The sequence below is a fragment of the Ranitomeya variabilis genome, chromosome 4, assembly GCF_051348905.1.
Source record: "Ranitomeya variabilis isolate aRanVar5 chromosome 4, aRanVar5.hap1, whole genome shotgun sequence".
Lineage (NCBI taxonomy): Eukaryota > Metazoa > Chordata > Amphibia > Anura > Dendrobatidae > Ranitomeya > Ranitomeya variabilis.
Window position 1 is genome coordinate 49125220 of NC_135235.1, and position 22831 is coordinate 49148050.

Here is a 22831-nt window from a genome sequence, read left to right on the forward strand (position 1 = left end):
TGTATAAGCCTTGTATAGATACACACTGCTGTATACTGTATACACAGGATACATATAGGGGAAGATGTGTATAAGCCTTGTATAGATACACACCGCTGTATACTGTATACACCAGATACATATAGGGGCAGGTGTGTATAAGCCTTGTATAGATACACACTGCTGTATACTGTATACACCAGATACATATAGGGGCAGGTGTGTATAAGCCCTGTATAGATACACACTGCTGTATACTGTATACACCGGATACATATAGGGGCAGATGTGTATAAGCCCTGTATAGATACACACTGCTGTATACTGTATACACCAGATACATATAGGGGCAGATGTGTATAAGCCCTGTATAGATACACACTGCTGTATACTGTATACACCGGATACATATAGGGGCAGATGTGTATAAGGCTTGTATAGATACACACTGCTGTATACTGTATACAACAGATACATATATGGGCAGATGTGTATAAGCCTTGTATAGATACACACCGCTGTAAACTGTATACACCAGATACATATAGGGGCAGATGTGTATAAGCCTTGTATAGATACACACCGCTGTATACTGTACGCACCAGATACATATAGGGGCAGATGTGTATAAGCCTTGTATAGATACACACCGCTGTATACTGTATACACCGGATACATATAGGGTCAGATGTGTATAAGGCTTGTATAGATACACACTGCTGTATACTGTATACACCGGATACATATAGGGGCAGATGTGTATAAGCCTTGTATAGATACACACTACTGTATACTGTATACACCAGATTCATATAGGGACAGATGTGTATAAGCCTTGTATAGATACACACTACTGTATACTGTATACACCAGATACATATAGGGGAAGATGTGTATAAGCCTTGTATAGATACACACCGCTGTATACTGTATACACCAGATACATATAGGGGCAGGTGTGTATAAGCCTTGTATAGATACACACTGCTGTATACTGTATACACCAGATACATATAGCGGCAGGTGTGTATAAGCCCTGTATAGATACACACTGCTGTATACTGTATACACCGGATACATATAGGGGCAGATGTGTATAAGCCTTGTATAGATACACACTGCTGTATACTGTATACACCGGATACATATAGGAGCAGACGTGTATAAGGCTTGTATAGATACACACTACTGTATACTGTATACACCAGATACATATAGGGGCAGATGTGTATAAGCCTAGTATAGATACACACTGCTGTATACTGTATACACCGGATACATATAGGGGCAGGTGTGTATAAGCCCTGTATAGATACACACTGCTGTATACTGTATACAACGGATACATATAGGGGCAGATGTGTATAAGGCTTGTATAGATACACACCGCTGTATACTGTATACAACAGATACATATATGGGCAGATGTGTATAAGCCTTGTATAGATACACACTGCTGTATACTGTATACACCGGATACATATAGGGGCAGGTGTGTATAAGCCCTGTATAGATACACACTGCTGTATACTGTATACACCGGATACATATAGGAGCAGACGTGTATAAGGCTTGTATAGATACACACTACTGTATACTGTATACACCAGATACATTTAGGGGCAGATGTGTATAAGCCTAGTATAGATACACACTGCTGTATACTGTATACATCAGATACATATATGGGCAGATGTGTATAAGGCTTGTATAGATACACACCGCTGTATACTGTATACACCAGACACATATAGGGGCAGACGTGTATAAGGCTTGTATAGATACACACTGCTGTATATACCAGATACATATAGGGACAGACGTGTATAAGGCTTGTATAGATACACACTGCTGTATACTGTATACATCAGATACATATATGGGCAGATGTGTATAAGACTTGTATAGATACACACTGCTGTATACTGCATACACCAGATACATATAGGGGCAGATGTGTATAAGGCTTGTATAGATACACACTGCTGTATACTGTATACACCGGATACATATAGGGACAGATGTGTATAAGCCTTGTATAGATACACACTGCTGTGTACAGTACACACCAGATACATATAGTGGCAGATGTGTATAAACCTTGTATAGATACACACTGCTGCATACTGTATACACCGGATACATATAGGGGCAGATGTGTATAAGGCTTGTATAGATACACACTGCTGTATACTGTATACACCAGATATATATAGGGACAGATGTGTATAAGCCTTGTATAGATACACACCGCTGTATACTGTATACACCAGATACATATAGGGGCAGATGTGTATAAGCCTTGTATAGATACACACTGCTGTATACTGTACGCACCAGATACATATAGGGGCAGATGTGTATAAGCCCTGTATAGATACACACTGCTGTATACTCTATACACCGGATACATATAGGGGCAGATGTGTATATGGCTTGTATAGATACACACTGCTGTATACTGCATACACCAGATACATATAGGGGCAGATGTGTATAAGGCTTGTATAGATACACACTGCTGTATACAGTATACACCAGATACATATAGGGGCAGATGTGTATAAGGCTTGTATAGATACACACTGCTGTATACAGTATACACCAGATACATATAGGGGCAGATGTGTATAAGGCTTGTATAGATACACACTGCTGCATACTGTACACACCAGATACATATAGTGGCAGATGTGTATAAGCCTTGTATAGATACACACCGCTGTATACTGTACACACCAGATACATATAGGGGCAGATGTGTATAAGCCTTGTATAGATACACACTGCTGTATACAGTATACACCAGATACATATAGGGGCAGATGTGTATAAGGCTTGTATAGATACACACCGCTGTATACTGTACACACCAGATACATATAGGGGCAGATGTGTATAAGCCTTATATAGATACACACTGCTGTATACTGCATACACCAGATACATATAGGGGCAGATGTGTATAAGGCTTGTATAGATACACACTGCTGTATACTGTATACACCAGATACATATAGGGGCAGATGTTTATAAGCCTTGTATAGATACACACTGCTGTATACTGTATACACCAGATACATATAGGGGCAGATGTGTATAAGCCTTGTATAGATACACACTACTGTATACTGTATACACCAGATACATATAGGGGCAGATGTGTATAAGCCTTATATAGATACACACCGCTGTATTCTGTATACACCAGATACATATAGGGGCAGATGTGTATAAGGCTTGTATAGATACACACTGCTGTATACTTTATACACCAGATACATATAGGGGCAGATGTGTATAAGCCTTATATAGATACACACCGCTGTATACTGTATACACCAGATACATATAGTGGCAGATGTGTATAAGCCTTGTATAGATACACACTGCTGTATACTGTATACACCAGATACATATAGGGGCAGATGTGTATAAGCCTTATATAGATACACACTGCTGTATACTGTATACACCAGATACATATAGGGGCAGGTGTGTAAAAGCCTTGTATAGATACACACTGCTGTATACTGTATACACCAGATACATATACGTCAGATGTGTAGAAGCATTGTATAGATACACACTGCTATATACTGTATACACCAGATACATATAGGGGCAGATGTGTAGAAGGCTTGTATAGATACACACTGCTTTATACTGTATACACCGGATACATATAGGGGCAGATGTGTATAAGCCTTGTATAGATACACACTGCTGTACACTTTATACACCAGATACATATAGGGGCAGATGTGTATAAGCCTTGTATAGATACACACAGCTGTATACTGTATACACCAGATACATATAGGGGCAGATGTGTATAAGCCTAGTATAGATACACACTGCTGTATACTGTATACACCAGATACATATAGGGGCAGATGTGTATAAGCCTAGTATAGATACACACCGCTGTATACTGTATACACCACATACATATAGGGGCAGATGTGTATAAGCCTTGTATAGATACACACTGCTGTATACTGTATACACCGGATACATATAGGGGCAGATGTGTATAAGCCTTGTATAGATACACACTGCTGTATACTGTATACACCGGATACATATAGGGGCAGATGTGTATAAGCCTTGTATAGATACACACTGCTGTATACTGTATACACCGGATACATATCGGAGCAGACGTGTATAAGGCTTGTATAGATACACACTGCTGTATACAGAATACAACAGATACATATAGGGGCAGATGTGTATAAGCCCTGTATAGATACACACTGCTGTATACTGTATACACCAAATACATATAGGGGCAAATGTGTATAAGCCTTGTATAGATACACACTGCTGTATACTGTATACACCAGATGCATATAGGGGCAGATGTGTGTAAGGCTTGTATAGATACACACTGCTGTATACTGTATACACCAGATACATATGGGGGCAGATGTGTATAAGCCTTGTATAGATACACACCGCTGTATACTGTATACACCAGATACATATAGGGGCAGATGTGTATAAGGCTTGTATATAGGGGCAGATGTGTATAAGCCCTGTATAGATACACACTGCTGTATACAGAATACACCAGATACATATAGGGGCAGATGTGTATAAGCCCTGTATAGATACACACCGCTGTATACTGTATACACCAGATACATATAGGGGCAGATGTGTATAAGCCTTGTATAGATACACTCTGCTGTATACAGAATACACCAGATACATATAGGGGCAGATGTGTATAAGCCTTGTATAGATACACACTGCTGTATACTGTATACACCAGATACATATAGGGGCAGATGTGTGTAAGGCTTGTATAGATACACACTGCTGTATACTGTATACACCGGATACATATAGGGGCAGTTGTGTATAAGGCTTGTATATAGGGGCAGATGTGTATAAGCCCTGTATAGATACACACTGCTGTATACTGTATACACCGGATACATATAGGGGCAGATGTGTATAAGGCTTGTATAGATACACACTGCTGTATACTGTATACAACAGATCCATATATGGGCAGATGTGTATAAGCCTTGAATAGATACACACCGCTGTAAACTGTATACACCAGATACATATAGGGGCAGATGTGTATAAGCCTTGTATAGATACACACCGCTGTATACTGTACGCACCAGATACATATAGGGGCAGATGTGTATAAGCCTTGTATAGATACACACCGCTGTATACTGTATACACCGGATACATATAGGGTCAGATGTGTATAAGGCTTGTATAGATACACACTGCTGTATACTGTATACACCGGATACATATAGGGGCAGATGTGTATAAGCCTTGTATAGATACACACTACTGTATACTGTATACACCAGATTCATATAGGGACAGATGTGTATAAGCCTTGTATAGATACACACTGCTGTATACTGTATACACAGGATACATATAGGGGAAGATGTGTATAAGCCTTGTATAGATACACACCGCTGTATACTGTATACACCAGATACATATAGGGGCAGGTGTGTATAAGCCTTGTATAGATACACACTGCTGTATACTGTATACACCAGATACATATAGGGGCAGGTGTGTATAAGCCCTGTATAGATACACACTGCTGTATACTGTATACACCGGATACATATAGGGGCAGATGTGTATAAGCCCTGTATAGATACACACTGCTGTATACTGTATACACCAGATACATATAGGGGCAGATGTGTATAAGCCCTGTATAGATACACACTGCTGTATACTGTATACACCGGATACATATAGGGGCAGATGTGTATAAGCTTTGTATAGATACACACTGCTGTATACTGTATACACCAGATACATATAGGGGCAGATGTGTATAAGCCTTGTATAGATACACACTGCTGTATACTGTATACAACAGATACATATATGGGCAGATGTGTATAAGCCTTGTATAGATACACACCGCTGTAAACTGTATACACCAGATACATATAGGGGCAGATGTGTATAAGCCTTGTATAGATACACACCGCTGTATACTGTACGCACCAGATACATATAGGGGCAGATGTGTATAAGCCTTGTATAGATACACACCGCTGTATACTGTATACACCGGATACATATAGGGTCAGATGTGTATAAGGCTTGTATAGATACACACTGCTGTATACTGTATACACCGGATACATATAGGGGCAGATGTGTATAAGCCTTGTATAGATACACACTACTGTATACTGTATACACCAGATTCATATAGGGACAGATGTGTATAAGCCTTGTATAGATACACACTACTGTATACTGTATACACGAGATACATATAGGGGAAGATGTGTATAAGCCTTGTATAGATACACACCGCTGTATACTGTATACACCAGATACATATAGGGGCAGGTGTGTATAAGCCTTGTATAGATACACACTGCTGTATACTGTATACACCAGATACATATAGCGGCAGGTGTGTATAAGCCCTGTATAGATACACACTGCTGTATACTGTATACACCGGATACATATAGGGGCAGATGTGTATAAGCCTTGTATAGATACACACTGCTGTATACTGTATACACCGGATACATATAGGAGCAGACGTGTATAAGGCTTGTATAGATACACACTACTGTATACTGTATACACCAGATACATATAGGGGCAGATGTGTATAAGCCTAGTATAGATACACACTGCTGTATACTGTATACACCGGATACATATAGGGGCAGGTGTGTATAAGCCCTGTATAGATACACACTGCTGTATACTGTATACAACGGATACATATAGGGGCAGATGTGTATAAGGCTTGTATAGATACACACCGCTGTATACTGTATACAACAGATACATATATGGGCAGATGTGTATAAGCCTTGTATAGATACACACTGCTGTATACTGTATACACCGGATACATATAGGGGCAGGTGTGTATAAGCCCTGTATAGATACACACTGCTGTATACTGTATACACCGGATACATATAGGAGCAGACGAGTATAAGGCTTGTATAGATACACACTACTGTATACTGTATACACCAGATACATTTAGGGGCAGATGTGTATAAGCCTAGTATAGATACACACTGCTGTATACTGTATACATCAGATACATATATGGGCAGATGTGTATAAGGCTTGTATAGATACACACCGCTGTATACTGTATACACCAGACACATATAGGGGCAGACGTGTATAAGGCTTGTATAGATACACACTGCTGTATATACCAGATACATATAGGGACAGACGTGTATAAGGCTTGTATAGATACACACTGCTGTATACTGTATACATCAGATACATATATGGGCAGATGTGTATAAGACTTGTATAGATACACACTGCTGTATACTGCATACACCAGATACATATAGGGGCAGATGTGTATAAGGCTTGTATAGATACACACTGCTGTATACTGTATACACCGGATACATATAGGGACAGATGTGTATAAGCCTTGTATAGATACACACTGCTGTGTACAGTACACACCAGATACATATAGTGGCAGATGTGTATAAACCTTGTATAGATACACACTGCTGCATACTGTATACACCGGATACATATAGGGGCAGATGTGTATAAGGCTTGTATAGATACACACTGCTGTATACTGTATACACCAGATATATATAGGGACAGATGTGTATAAGCCTTGTATAGATACACACCGCTGTATAATGTATACACCAGATACATATAGGGGCAGATGTGTATAAGCCTTGTATAGATACACACTGCTGTATACTGTACGCACCAGATACATATAGGGGCAGATGTGTATAAGCCCTGTATAGATACACACTGCTGTATACTCTATACACCGGATACATATAGGGGCAGATGTGTATATGGCTTGTATAGATACACACTGCTGTATACTGCATACACCAGATACATATAGGGGCAGATGTGTATAAGGCTTGTATAGATACACACTGCTCTATACAGTATACACCAGATACATATAGGGGCAGATGTGTATAAGGCTTGTATAGATACACACTGCTGTATACAGTATACACCAGATACATATAGGGGCAGATGTGTATAAGGCTTGTATAGATACACACTGCTGCATACTGTACACACCAGATACATATAGTGGCAGATGTGTATAAGCCTTGTATAGATACACACCGCTGTATACTGTACACACCAGATACATATAGGGGCAGATGTGTATAAGCCTTGTATAGATACACTGCTGTATACAGTATACACCAGATACATATAGGGGCAGATGTGTATAAGGCTTGTATAGATACACACCGCTGTATACTGTACACACCAGATACATATAGGGGCAGATGTGTATAAGCCTTATATAGATACACACTGCTGTATACTGCATACACCAGATACATATAGGGGCAGATGTGTATAAGGCTTGTATAGATACACACTGCTGTATACTGTATACACCAGATACATATAGGGGCAGATGTTTATAAGCCTTGTATAGATACACACTGCTGTATACTGTATACACCAGATACATATAGGGGCAGATGTGTATAAGCCTTGTATAGATACACACTACTGTATACTGTATACACCAGATACATATAGGGGCAGATGTGTATAAGCCTTATATAGATACACACCGCTGTATTCTGTATACACCAGATACATATAGGGGCAGATGTGTATAAGGCTTGTATAGATACACACTGCTGTATACTTTATACACCAGATACATATAGGGGCAGATGTGTATAAGCCTTATATAGATACACACCGCTGTATACTGTATACACCAGATACATATAGTGGCAGATGTGTATAAGCCTTGTATAGATACACACTGCTGTATACTGTATACACCAGATACATATAGGGGCAGATGTGTATAAGCCTTATATAGATACACACTGCTGTATACTGTATACACCAGATACATATAGGGGCAGGTGTGTAAAAGCCTTGTATAGATACACACTGCTGTATACTGTATACACCAGATACATATACGTCAGATGTGTAGAAGCATTGTATAGATACACACTGCTATATACTGTATACACCAGATACATATAGGGGCAGATGTGTAGAAGGCTTGTATAGATACACACTGCTTTATACTGTATACACCGGATACATATAGGGGCAGATGTGTATAAGCCTTGTATAGATACACACTGCTGTACACTTTATACACCAGATACATATAGGGGCAGATGTGTATAAGCCTTGTATAGATACACACAGCTGTATACTGTATACACCAGATACATATAGGGGCAGATGTGTATAAGCCTAGTATAGATACACACTGCTGTATACTGTATACACCAGATACATATAGGGGCAGATGTGTATAAGCCTAGTATAGATACACACCGCTGTATACTGTATACACCACATACATATAGGGGCAGATGTGTATAAGCCTTGTATAGATACACACTGCTGTATACTGTATACACCGGATACATATAGGGGCAGATGTGTATAAGCCTTGTATAGATACACACTGCTGTATACTGTATACACCGGATACATATCGGAGCAGACGTGTATAAGGCTTGTATAGATACACACTGCTGTATACAGAATACAACAGATACATATAGGGGCAGATGTGTATAAGCCCTGTATAGATACACACTGCTGTATACTGTATACACCAAATACATATAGGGGCAAATGTGTATAAGCCTTGTATAGATACACACTGCTGTATACTGTATACACCAGATGCATATAGGGGCAGATGTGTGTAAGGCTTGTATAGATACACACTGCTGTATACTGTATACACCAGATACATATGGGGGCAGATGTGTATTTGCCTTGTATAGATACACACCGCTGTATACTGTATACACCAGATACATATAGGGGCAGATGTGTATAAGGCTTGTATATAGGGGCAGATGTGTATAAGCCCTGTATAGATACACACTGCTGTATACAGAATACACCAGATACATATAGGGGCAGATGTGTATAAGCCCTGTATAGATACACACCGCTGTATACTGTATACACCAGATACATATAGGGGCAGATGTGTATAAGCCTTGTATAGATACACTCTGCTGTATACAGAATACACCAGATACATATAGGGGCAGATGTGTATAAGCCTTGTATAGATACACACTGCTGTATACTGTATACACCAGATACATATAGGGGCAGATGTGTGTAAGGCTTGTATAGATACACACTGCTGTATACTGTATACACCGGATACATATAGGGGCAGTTGTGTATAAGGCTTGTATATAGGGGCAGATGTGTATAAGCCCTGTATAGATACACACTGCTGTATACAGAATACACCAGATACATATAGGGGCAGATGTGTATAAGCCTTGTATAGATACACACTGCTGTATACTGTATACACCAGATACATATAGGGGAAGATGTGTATAAGCCTTGTATAGATACACACTGCTGTATACTGTATACACCGGATACATATAGGGGCACATGTGTATAAGCCTTGTATAGATACACACCGCTGTATACTGTATACACCAGATACATATAGGGGCAGACGTGTATAAGGCTTGTATAGATACACACTGCTTGATACTGTATACACCAGATTCATATAGGGACAGATGTGTATAAGGCTTGTATAGATACACACTGCTGTATACTGTATACACCAGATACATGTAGGGACAGATGTGTATAAAGCTTGTATAGATACACACTGCTGTATACTGTATACACTGGATACATGTAGGGACAGATGTGTATAAGCCTTGTATAGATACACACCGCTGTATACTGTATACACCAGATACATATAGGGTCAGATGTGTATAAGGCTTGTATAGATACACACTGCTGTATACTGTATGCACCGGATACATATAGGAGCAGACGTGTATAAGGCTTGTATAGATACACACTGCTGTATACTGAATACACCAGATTCATATAGGGACAGATGTGTATAAGCCTTGTATAGATACACACTGCTGTATACTGTATACACCAGATACATATAGGGGAAGATGTGTATAAGCCCTGTATAGATACACACCGCTGTATACTGTATACACCAGATACATATAGGGGCAGATGTGTATAAGCCGTGTATAGATTCACACCGCTGTATACTGTATACACCGGATACATGTAGGGACAGATGTGTATAAGCCTTGTATAGATACACACCGCTGTATACTGTATACACCAGATACATATAGGGGCAGATGTGTATAAGCCTTGTATAGATACACACCGCTGTATACTGTATACACCAGATACATATAGGGGCAGATGTGTATAAGGCTTATATAGATACACACTGCTGTATACAGTATACACTGGATACATGTAGGGACAGATGTGTATAAGCCTTGTATAGATACACACTGCTGTATACTGTATACACCAGATACATATAGGGGCAGATGTGTATTAGCCTTGTATAGATACACACTGCTGTATACTGTATACACCAGATACATATAGGGGCAGATGTGTATAAGCCTTGAATAGATACACACTGCTGTATACTGTATACACCAAATACATATAGGGGCAGATGTGTATAAGCCTTGTATAGATACACACTGCTGTATACTGTATACACCGGATACATATAGGGGCAGATGTGTATAAGCCCTGTATAGATACACACTGCTGTATACTGTATACACCAGATACATATAGGGGCAGATGTGTATAAGGCTTGTATAGATACACACTGCTGTATACAGTATACACCAGATACATATAGGGGCAGATGTGTATAAGCCTTGTATAGATACACACCGCTGTATACTGTATACACCAGATACATATAGGGGCAGGTGTGTATAAGCCCTGTATAGATCCACACCGCTGTATACTGTATACACCAGATACATATAGGGGCAGATGTGTATAAGCCTTGTATAGATACACACTGCTGTATACTGTATACACCGGATACATGTAGGGACAGATGTGTATAAGCCTTGTATAGATACACACCGCTGTATACTGTATACACCAGATACATATAGGGGCAGATGTGTATAAGGCTTATATAGATACACACCGCTGTATACTGTATACACTGGATACATGTAGGGACAGATGTGTATAAGCCTTGTATAGATACACACTGCTGTATACTGTATACACCAGATTCATATAGGGACAGATGTGTATAAGGCTTGTATAGATACACACTGCTGTATACTGTATACACCAGATACATATAGGGGCAGATGTGTATAAGCCTTGTATAGATACACACTGCTGTATACTGTATACACCAGATACATATAGGGGCAGACGTGTATAAGCCTTGTATAGATACACACTGCTGTATACTGTATACACCAGATTCATATAGGGACAGATGTGTATAAGGCTTGTATAGATACACACTGCTGTATACTGTATACACCAGATACATATAGGGGCAGGTGTGTATAAGCCTTATATAGATACACACCGCTGTATACTGTATACACCAGATACATATAGGGGCAGTTGTGTATAAGCCTTGTATAGATACACACCACTGTATACTGTATACACCAGATACATATAGGGGCAGATGTGTGTAAGGCTTGTATAGATATACACCGCTGTATACTGTATACACCGGATACATATAGGGGCACATGTGTATAAGCCTTGTATAGATACACACTGCTGTATACTGTATACACCAGATACATATAGGGTCAGATGTGTATAAGCCTTGTATAGATACACACTGCTGTATACTGTATACACCGGATACATATAGGAGCAGACGTGTATAAGGCTTGTATAGATACACACTGCTGTATACTGTATACACCAGATACATATAGGGGCAGATGTGTATAAGCCGTGTATAGATTCACACCGCTGTATACTGTATACACCAGATACATATAGGGGCAGATGTGTTTAAGCCTTGTATAGATACACACCGCTGTATACTGTATACACTGGATACATGTAGGGACAGATGTGTATAAGCCTTGTATAGATACACACTGCTGTATACTGTATACACCAGATACATATAGGGGCAGATGTGTATAAGCCTTGAATAGATACACACTGCTGTATACTGTATACACCAGATACATGTAGGGACAGATGTGTATAAGCCTTGTATAGATACACACTGCTGTATACTGTATACACCAGATACATATAGGGACAGATGTGTATAAGCCTTGTATAGATACACACTGCTGTATACTGTATACACCAAATACATATAGGGGCAGATGTGTATAAGCCTTGTATAGATACACACTGCTGTATAGTGTATACACAGGATACATATAGGGGCAGATGTGTATAAGCCCTGTATAGATACACACTGCTGTATACTGTATACACCAGATACATATAGGGGCAGATGTGTATAAGGCTTGTATAGATACACACTGCTGTATACTGTATACACCAGATACATATAGGGGCAGATGTGTATAAGCCTTGTATAGATACACACCGCTGTATACTGTATACACCAGATACATATGGGGGCAGATTTGTATAAGCCTTGTATAGATACACACTGCTGTATAGTGTATACACAGGATACATATAGGGGCAGATGTGTATAAGCCCTGTATAGATACACACTGCTGTATACTGTATACACCAGATACATATAGGGGCAGATGTGTATAAGGCTTGTATAGATACACACTGCTGTATACTGTATACACCAGATACATATAGGGGCAGATGTGTATAAGCCTTGTATAGATACACACCGCTGTATACTGTATACACCAGATACATATGGGGGCAGATTTGTATAAGCCTTGTATAGATACACACTGCTGTATACTGTATACACCGGATACATGTAGGGACAGATGTGTATAAGCCTTGTATAGATACACACCGCTGTATACTGTATACACCAGATACATATAGGGGCAGATGTGTATAAGGCTTATATAGATACACACCGCTGTATACTGTATACACTGGATACATGTAGGGACAGATGTGTATAAGCCTTGTATAGATACACACTGCTGTATACTGTATACACCAGATACATATAGGGGCTGATGTGTATAAGCCTTGTATAGATACACACTGCTGTATACTGTATACACCAGATTCATATAGGGACAGATGTGTATAAGGCTTGTATAGATACACACTGCTTTATACTGTATACACCAGATTCATATAGGGACAGATGTGTATAAGGCTTGTATAGATACACACTGCTGTATACTGTATACACCAGATACATATAGGGGCAGATGTGTATAAGCCTTATATAGATACACACCGCTGTATACTGTATACACCAGATTCATATAATGGCAGATGTGTATAAGCCTTGTATAGATACACACTGCTGTATACTGTATACACCAGATACATATAGGGGCAGATGTGTATAAGCCTTGAATAGATACACACTGCTGTATACTGTATACACCAAATACATATAGGGGCAGATGTGTATAAGCCTTGTATAGATACACACTGCTGTATAGTGTATACACAGGATACATATAGGGGCAGATGTGTATAAGCCCTGTATAGATACACACTGCTGTATACTGTATACACCAGATACATATAGGGGCAGATGTGTATAAGCCTTGTATAGATACACACCGCTGTATACTGTATACACCAGATACATATAGGGGCAGATGTGTATAAGCTTTGTATAGATACACACCGCTGTATACTGTATACACCAGATACATATAGGGGCAGATGTGTATAAGCCTTGTATAGATACACACCGCTGTATACTGTATACACCAGATACATATGGGGGCAGATTTGTATAAGCCTTGTATAGATACACACCGCTGTATACTGTATACACTGGATACATGTAGGGACAGATGTGTATAAGCCTTGTATAGATACACACTGCTGTATACTGTATACACCAGATACATATAGGGGCTGATGTGTATAAGCCTTGTATAGATACACACTGCTGTATACTGTATACACCAGATTCATATAGGGACAGATGTGTATAAGGCTTGTATAGATACACACTGCTGTATACTGTATACACCAGATACATATAGGGGCAGATGTGTATAAGCCTTATATAGATACACACCGCTGTATACTGTATACACCAGATACATATAGGGGCAGATGTGTATAAGCCTTGTATAGATACACACTGCTGTATACTGTATACACCAGATACATATAGGGGCAGATGTGTATAAGGCTTATATAGATACACACCGCTGTATACTGTATACACTGGATACATGTAGGGACAGATGTGTATAAGCCTTGTATAGATACACACTGCTGTATACTGTATACACCAGATTCATATAATGGCAGATGTGTATAAGCCTTGTATATATACACACTGCTGTATACTGTATACTCCAGATACATATAGGGGCAGATGTGTATAAGCCTTGTATAGATACACACTGCTGTATACTGTATACACCAGATTCATATAGGGACAGATGTGTATAAGGCTTGTATAGATACACACTGCTGTATACTGTATACACCAGATACATATAGGGGCAGATGTGTATAAGCCTTGTATAGATACACACCGCTGTATACTGTATACACCAGATACATATAGGGGCAGATGTGTATAAGCCTTGTATAGATACACACTGCTGTATACTGTATACACCAGATACATATAGGGGCAGATGTGTATAAGGCTTATATAGATACACACCGCTGTATACTCTATACACTGGATACATGTAGGGACAGATGTGTATAAGCCTTGTATAGATACACACTGCTGTATACTGTATACACCAGATACAAATAGGGGCAGATGTGTATAAGCCTTGTATAGATACACACTGCTGTATACTGTATACACCAGATACATATAGGGGCAGATGTGTATAAGGCTTGTATAGATACACACTGCTGTATACTGTATACACCAGATACATATAGGGGCAGATGTGTATAAGGCTTGTATAGATACACACTGCTGTATACTGTATACACCGGATACATATAGGAGCAGATGTGTATAAGCCTTATATAGATACACACCGCTGTATACTGTATACACCAGATACATATAGGGGCAGATGTGTATAAGCCTTGTATAGATACACACCGCTGTATACTGTATACACCAGATACATATAGGGGCAGATGTGTATAAGCCTTGTATAGATACACACCGCTGTATACTGTATACACCAGATACATATAGGGGCAGATGTGTATAAGCCTTGTATAGATACACACCGCTGTATACTGTATACACCAGATACATATAGGGGCAGATGTGTATAAGCCTTGTATAGATACACACTGCTGTATACTGTATACACCAGATACATATAGGGGCAGATGTGTATAAGCCTTGTATAGATACACACCGCTGTATACACCAGATACATATAGGGGCAGATGTGTATAAGCCTTGTATAGATACACACTGCTGTATACTGTATACACCGGATACATATAGGGGCAGATGTGTATAAGGCTTATATAGATACACACCGCTGTATACTCTATACACCGGATACATATAGGGGCAGATGTGTATAAGCCTTGTATAGATACACACTGCTGTATACTGTATACACCAGATACATATAGGGGCAGATGTGTATAAGCCTTGTATAGATACACACTGCTGTATACTGTATACACCAGATACATATAGGGGCAGATGTGTATAAGGCTTGTATAGATACACACTGCTGTATACTGTATACACCAGATACATATAGGGGCATATGTGTATAAGGCTTGTATAGATACACACTGCTGTATACTGTATACACCGGATACATATAGGGGCAGATGTGTATAAGCCTTATATAGATACACACCGCTGTATACTGTATACACCAGATACATATAGGGGCAGATGTGTATAAGCCTTGTATAGATACACACCGCTGTATACTGTATACACCAGATACATATAGGGGCAGATGTGTATAAGCCTTGTATAGATACACACCGCTGTATACTGTATACACCAGATACATATAGGGGCAGATGTGTATAAGCCTTGTATAGATACACACCGCTGTATACTGTATACACCAGATACATATAGGGGCAGATGTGTATAAGCCTTGTATAGATACACACTGCTGTATACTGTATACACCAGATACATATTGGGGCAGATGTGTATAAGCCTTGTATAGATACACACTGCTGTATACTGTATACACCAGATACATATAGGGGCAGATGTGTATAAGCCTTGTATAGATACACACTGCTGTATACTGTATACACCAGATACATATAGGGGCAGATGTGTATAAGCCTTGTATAGATACACACTGCTGTATACTGTATACACCAGATACATATAGGGGCAGATGTGTATAAGCCTTGTATAGATACACACTGCTGTATACTGTATACACCAGATTCATATAGGGACAGATGTGTATAAGGCTTGTATAGATACACACCGCTGTATACTGTATACACCAGATACATATAGGGGCAGATGTGTATAAGCCTTATATAGATACACACCGCTGTATACTGTATACACCAGATACATATAGGGGCAGATGTGTATAAGCCTTGTATAGATACACACTGCTGTATACTGTATACACCAGATACATATAGGGGCAGATGTGTATAAGGCTTATATAGATACACACCTCTGTATACTGTATACACCAGATACATATAGGGGCAGATGTGTATAAGCCTTGTATAGATACACACCGCTGTATTCTGTATACACCAGATACATATAGGGGCAGATGTGTATAAGGCTTATATAGATACACACCTCTGTATACTGTATACACCAGATACATATAGGGGCAGATGTGTATAAGCCTTGTATAGATACACACTGCTGTATACTGTATACACCAGATACATATAGGGGCAGATGTGTATAAGCCTTATATAGATACACACCGCTGTATACTGTATACACCAGATACATATAGGGGCAGATGTGTATAAGCCTTGTATAGATACACACTGCTGTATACTGTATACACCAGATACATATAGGGGCAGATGTGTATAAGGCTTATATAGATACACACCGCTGTATACTGTATACACTGGATACATGTAGGGACAGATGTGTATAAGCCTTGTATAGATACACACTGCTGTATACTGTATACACCAGATACATATAGGGGCAGATGTGTATAAGCCTTGTATAGATACACACTGCTGTATACTGTATACACCAGATACATATAGGGGCAGATGTGTATAAGCCTTGTATAGATACACACTGCTGTATACTGTATACACCAGATACATATAGGGGCAGATGTGTATAAGGCTTGTATAGATACACACTGCTGTATACTGTATACACCGGATACATATAGGGGCAGATGTGTATAAGCCTTATATAGATACACACCGCTGTATACTGTATACACCAGATACATATAGGGGCAGATGTGTATAAGCCTTGTATAGATACACACCGCTGTATACTGTATACACCAGATACATATAGGGGCAGATGTGTATAAGCCTTATATAGATACACACAGCTGTATACTGTATACACCAGATACATATAGGGGCAGATGTGTATAAGCCTTGTATAGATACACACCGCTGTATACTGTATACACCAGATACATATAGGGGCAGATGTGTATAAGCCTTATATAGATACACACCGCTGTATACTGTATACACCAGATACATATAGGGACAGATGTGTATAAGGCTTGTATAGATACACACTGCTGTATACTGTATACACCAGATACATATAGGGGCAGATGTGTATAAGGCTTGTATAGATACACACTGCTGTATACTGTATACACCGGATACATATAGGGGCAGATGTGTATAAGCCTTATATAGATACACACCGCTGTATACTGTATACACCAGATACATATAGGGGCAGATGTGTATAAGCCTTGTATAGATACACACCGCTGTATACTGTATACACCAGATACATATAGGGGCAGATGTGTATAAGCCTTGTATAGATACACACTGCTGTATACTGTATACACCAGATACATATAGGGGCAGATGTGTATAAGCCTTGTATAGATACACACTGCTGTATACTGTATACACCAGATACATATTGGGGCAGATGTGTATAAGCCTTGTATAGATACACACCGCTGTATACTGTATACACCAGATACATATAAGGGCAGATGTGTATAAGCCTTATATAGATACACACCGCTGTATACTGTATACACCAGATACATATAGGGGCAGATGTGTATAAGCCTTGTATAGATACACACTGCTGTATACTGTATACACCAGATACATATAGGGGCAGATGTGTATAAGCCTTGTATAGATACACACTGCTGTATACTGTATACACCAGATACATATAGGGGCAGATGTGTATAAGCCTTGTATAGATACACACTGCTGTATACTGTATACACCAGATACATATAGGGGCAGATGTGTATAAGCCTTGTATAGATACACACTGCTGTATACTGTATACACCAGATTCATATAGGGACAGATGTGTATAAGGCTTGTATAGATACACACCGCTGTATACTGTATACACCAGATACATATAGGGGCAGATGTGTATAAGCCTTATATAGATACACACCGCTGTATACTGTATACACCAGATACATATAGGGGCAGATGTGTATAAGCCTTGTATAGATACACACTGCTGTATACTTTATACACCAGATACATATAGGGGCAGATGTGTATAAGGCTTGTATAGATACACACTGCTGTATACTGTATACACCGGATACATATAGGGTCAGATGTGTATAAGCCCTGTATAGATACACACTGCTGTATACTGTATACACCAGATACATATAGGGGCAGATGTGTATAAGGCTTGTATAGATACACACTGCTGTATACTGTATACACCAGATACATATAGGGGCAGGTGTGTATAAGCCTTATATAGATACACACCGCTGTATACTGTATACACCAGATACATATAGGGGCAGGTGTGTATAAGCCTTGTATAGATACACACTACTGTATACTGTATACACCAGATACATATAGGGGCAGATGTGTATAAGCCTTGTATAGATACACACTACTGTATACTGTATACACCAGATACATATAGGGGCAGATGTGTATAAGCCTTGTATAGATACACACTGCTGTATACTGCATACACCAGATACATATAGAGGCAGATGTGTATAAGGCTTGTATAGATACACACTGCTGTATACTGTATATACCAGATACATATAGGGGCAGATGTGTATAAGCCTTGTATAGATACACACGGCTGTATACTGTATACACCGGATACATATAGGGGCAGATGTGTATAAGCCTTGTATAGATACACACTGCTGTATACAGTATACACCAGATACATATAGGGGCAGGTGTGTAATGCTGTGTCTGTGACACGGAATCATCAGTGATAATGAGGACTGCTATTAGTAAGGACCTTTCAGGGACACATTATCTAGTGCATGATTATACTCATCATTAGTTGTGATAAGGAGAATGACCAATACGGTTAGATGAACAATTGGGAATCAATGAGCAATGTCTACTTATGGAATATCCACTCCTGAAGGGCAATCCACTAAATCCTGTGTCCAGGAGCAGTCATGTGTGTGCAGTATATTGTATGGAAGAAGTGTGCTGTGTTTTCTGCCTGTAACATGTGTACAATACTGTATATATGTGATGTGTTGTGTATGTGTATGTTTTATGTTGATGTGTGTTTATATGTGTATATGTAGATTTGTGTATCTTTACTTGTGTGTTTGTGTATATATATGTGAGTATACATGTGTTTGTGTGTATATATATTTTTGTGTATATGTGAGTATTGTATATGTGTGTGGATATTTATGTGTGTGCATGATTGTATAATATATGTGTATATATGTTTGGGTATGTGTATAAATGTGTAGTTGTGTATATGTGTGTGTATGTTTATATATATGTGTGTCTGTGTGTTTGTGTGTGTGTACATATGTGTGCAATTGTGTTTGTATAAATATGTGTGTATATATGTGTTTTTGTATATAAATATATATATGTGTGTGGGCATGTGTGTGTATATATGTGTTTGTGTATATAAATATATATGTATGTGTACCTATTTGTGTGCATGTCTGTGTGTGTATACTTATATGAGTGTGTGTTTGTGTTTCTGTATTTGTGTGTATACACTTGTGTGGATATAAATAAATATATATATATATATATATATATATATAATATATTTATTTATGTTTCTCAGTATTTGTATGTGCATTTGTGCCTCTATTTACATTTCGTGTGTCTATGTGTATTCGTGTGCCTTATTTACATGTTTGTACAGATGTGTGTGCCTGTGTGTCTCCTTCGTTTACATCCATGATCTATATTGATTACATCAGAATCCAGCATCATTTGTGCATGTTCTGCTTGGTAGGGAATGACACACAGAATAAGACAGAAAGATAAAGAGAGAAAGAAAGTAACAAACGGGAAAAAAAAGAGAAGACCTAATAAGACAGTGACAGAAAAGAGAGGATGAAAGAGTGAAAGGCAAAAAGAAAGAGGAGAAAGAGAAAATTAGAAAGGAGAGAATTAGAACGATTGAGAAATAAAGATGAGAAATGGAGTGAAAACCACTGACAGGTAGAGAAATACCAAGAGCGAATAGTGGAAGGCAGGGACAGGGGAAGATGAAGAGAGGAGCAGTGTGGAGGAACCTGTGACATCTGCTGACTTCTATTACATGTCATTTCTATTTCTCCTCCATACAAGGACCATATACTAATATACATCACACACTGTACATTCGCTGTGGGTTGGTTTGGACTCAGAACCTTCTACATGGTAGACTGGGGGGATTTTACCATTTTCACTACACATATACATGATAGTTACTGAATGCATAGGATTTAACCCCTTCCGCTCTGCAGAGTCTTCTATGAGCAGGTTTATCACACTTCCCCACCCTGGCTAATATGTATTTAGTGTATACTATAAATGTACCATCAATTGCACCCAACGTTGCATGCATGCAGGGCATATTGGTTAAGTCACACTTTTAACCCTTTAATCTCAACACATCAATGGAACCTATAGGATTCCCTGGCTAATATGAATTATGATGAGGTTCCTTTTTTCTTTTCATTCCAATTATTTAACGTTTACTGGAAAAAAACGACCCTGCAGCATGTCATCAATCATCTCATAGATTATTATTGTTCTTCCTTCCCCTCGCTGCAGATCTGGGATGTTCTCCTCATTTGCAGGCTAGCGAATCATTTTGGTCTATATTACAGTCAGTGATAACTAGCTGGAGTGTTTGGCCCAGAAGGGGTTAACCCTGAACTGTTACCCACCTCCCCAATTTTATGCATCCCCCTCTCCTGCCCATTGCTGGGTGAAGCCACTGACCTGCACTGGTGAATGCTCTTGGGTGCCCAGGAAGCTGCAGCCAGGTGTGCTGGGTGTTGTAGTGTCAGCATCTGGTCCTCTGCTGTATAATGTGAGCGAATGCGGAGCCGGGAAATTTATAGATTTCTCTGCTGTTTGCTATACAGAGGGCTGGAGTATTTACTATCAAATAAAAGAAATACATGTGTGTTGTTAGTGCAAACAGCCGAGCGGGATCTGCTCAGTCTGATACCAAACACTGGACATGGCCAATGCTGCATTTTTTAATTGCAAACAAACGCTCAGATTTAAGAACTCAAACTCCAAAGAATCAACTCAAGTGTCCGGGGAACTTACCCACAGATTGCCAAGGAAAATGCATCGCTTGACTGGATTGCCCACATCACTGGCTAGAGCAGCTCCAGGAGATGCGCCAGGGCCAGGTAGGCGCAGCACCCCCTGCCCAGCCAGAGAGGGCACAGCAGCAGCTGGCAATGCCAAGGTCCAGATCAGCCTCACTTTTGTATCATGTCTATCACCTTAATGCCTCTCACTAAAAAAAACAAACCCAACT

The 22831-nt window shown here is 39.3% G+C and overlaps 1 protein-coding gene across 2 annotated transcripts in view; it reads right to left on the reverse strand.

Annotated features, from left to right (window-relative positions):
• The window catches only part of HMX2 (H6 family homeobox 2), a 76881-nt gene extending 54528 nt beyond the window's left edge, over positions 1 to 22353 (reverse strand). The window contains exon 1 of one of the 2 annotated variants that reach the window (XM_077258475.1): positions 22279 to 22353. Coding sequence is in view for 1 of the 2 variants with exons in the window: in XM_077258473.1 (XP_077114588.1) it covers positions 22279 to 22349 (71 nt within the window). In the remaining variant the exon portion in view is untranslated. The remainder of the gene's footprint in view (positions 1 to 22278) is intronic. The other variant, XM_077258473.1, reaches the window with a different exon arrangement.
• Positions 22354 to 22831: the final 478 nt, after the last annotated feature.